Source organism: Lampris incognitus, chromosome 20 (genome assembly GCF_029633865.1).
Source record: "Lampris incognitus isolate fLamInc1 chromosome 20, fLamInc1.hap2, whole genome shotgun sequence".
Lineage (NCBI taxonomy): Eukaryota > Metazoa > Chordata > Actinopteri > Lampriformes > Lampridae > Lampris > Lampris incognitus.
This window is the reverse complement of record NC_079230.1, coordinates 23555262-23557251: the sequence shown is the minus strand read 5'-3', so window position 1 is coordinate 23557251 and position 1990 is coordinate 23555262. Positions and strand designations below refer to the sequence as shown.

The following is a 1990-nucleotide window of genomic DNA, read 5'->3' as shown; positions in this document are numbered from 1 at the left end:
AATATAAACTGGAGTTTTGCGGTAGTGGGAGGTTCGAGGGGGTCTGCTGGCCTGATAACAGCAGGACAATAAGACTTTACAGGGAGTAGAGAGTGGTAATAACAGACACGATAGACTTTTTTCACTTTGATATTCCATTCATTAAATGTCATAAGGCTGAGAAATTGTCTCGGCTGTGATTACACAGTCCTTCTCCCTCTTATTCAGAAGGACTTCTTCCATGACTTGCAGAGGATCTTCTGGAAGGCGCGTCGGAAATCCTGGTTGAAGATGGTGTATATAGCCGGGTTTAGGGAGCTGTTGCAGTAGCCAATCCAGAAGAAGAACTTAAAGAGCGGCTTGGGGATCCTGCAAGACTCCCTGCAAACGCCGTACAGGCTGTAGCTGAAGAAAAAAGGGAACCAGCACACAACAAACACCCCCATGACCACCGCCAGGACAAAGGTGAACCTCTTCTCCCTGGCCTGGGAGACCTTTTTCCTGGCGGCTGAGCTCCTCCGCCGTTTTTTCCTGGAGGCAAAGAGGTCCATGGATTTGTTACTGGCTCTGGATATGCGGCTGGAGTGTTTGGAGAGGGAGCTGTGCTTCTGGCTGGCCCTCTTGGCTCTCCTGGAGTCCAGGTTAGGAGGTTTTTGACCTTTGCCCTCTGAGGAGGAGCTCTCATCCATGTCCACCTCGTCGGCGTGGTGCGTCATGGTGTCCGGGCCGGGCGTAGGCGGACACTGACAGTGGCCATTCTCTCGCTCTCCGCGGAAAGGGGAGGTGGCCTTGTTCAGCCCGTTCTCTGTTTGGGCGACCCCATCCGGCCTTGACTTCTCCGACATGCTCCTGGTTCGGGTTTTCGCCACCTGGTATATTCTGATGTACACCAGGATCATGATCAAGCACGGCGCGAAGAATGACGCAATGCTGGAGGAGAGAATGTACCAGGTGTCGTCGTTCAGCTCACACTGTGGCTGAACGTTGGCGTCGTTATTGCTGTCGATCGATATCAGCGGCGGTGAGGATATGAAGGCGGAAATGAGCCACACGATTACGATGATGCACTTGACACGTTTAGGGGTCCGTTTGAGGTTGTACTCGACGGCTTGCGTCACGGACCAGTAGCGGTCCAAACTGATGGCGCACAGGTGAACAATGGACGAAGTGCAGAACAAGACGTCCAAAGCCAGGTAGATGCCGCACCACACTTTGCCGAAATACCAGTAGCCCATCAGTTCGTTTGCCAAAGAAAACGGCATTACCAGAGTGGCGACGAGGATGTCTGCAGTTGCCAAGGACACTAAGAAGAGGTTCTGGGGGGCTTTCAGCGCCCTGCTCGTCAGCACCGCTATGACGACCAGTACGTTCCCCACAACGGTGAAGAGGATGAGGAAACTCACGAGCGCAGCAATTCCCGCTATCGCTGCGAGTGAGTAGCCGCTGTCCAGCGTCCACGACGAGGAATTGAGGTGGACCACGGCGAACGCGTCCGTTGCGCTTGAATTGAACGCGTCCATCCCGTCAGTTTACGCGTGTTGTATTCCAGGCCGGTCACATTTGGGGCATCGTGTTGCTGTTCACGGTCACTCCGCCGACGAAGAGTCCGCCAAGCCCGTCAAGTCCCCGAGGTGCATCCCCCATAACGGCGGCGGCATGGAAGTGCGCGCGTTTGTCTCTGAGGGCGAACCAAAAAAAAAACCAAAAAAAAACAAAACTCGTCAATTAAAGGCGAATCAGCGCCGTTTCAGTGTTGCTGCTCGGCTGCATTTGAAAGCAGCCTTGTGGAAAACACATCCCGCTCTCACGACCATGTCCCCTTTCTCCGTCTGGTCTCCGCTCCTCTGCCCCTTCAGCGCAGCGCGCCGGCGCTCCTACAGCGGACTGTCTCCATGCGCTGTTCCCATAAAACTCCGCCGGCTCTGCCCCGCCCCCGCCCCCGCTACACAGCTTTATTCCCTGGAATCATGACGGGAATATGATATGGGGACTATGTACCCATAATACTCAC

General features: G+C 54.5%; 1 protein-coding gene across 1 annotated transcript; it reads right to left on the bottom strand.

Annotated features, from left to right (window-relative positions):
- Nucleotides 1-203: 203 nt before the first annotated feature.
- LOC130130805 (alpha-2 adrenergic receptor-like) lies at nt 204-1499 on the bottom strand. Its single transcript, XM_056300636.1, has one exon. The coding sequence runs from the start codon at nt 1497-1499 to the stop codon at nt 204-206; it is 1296 nt and encodes a 431-aa protein (XP_056156611.1).
- Nucleotides 1500-1990: the final 491 nt, after the last annotated feature.

What these genes read in the sequence shown, in the direction of transcription:
- LOC130130805 (XM_056300636.1), bottom strand. Translation starts at nt 1,499, where the DNA reads ATGGACGCGTTCAATTCAAGCGCAACGGACGCGTTCGCCGTGGTCCAC.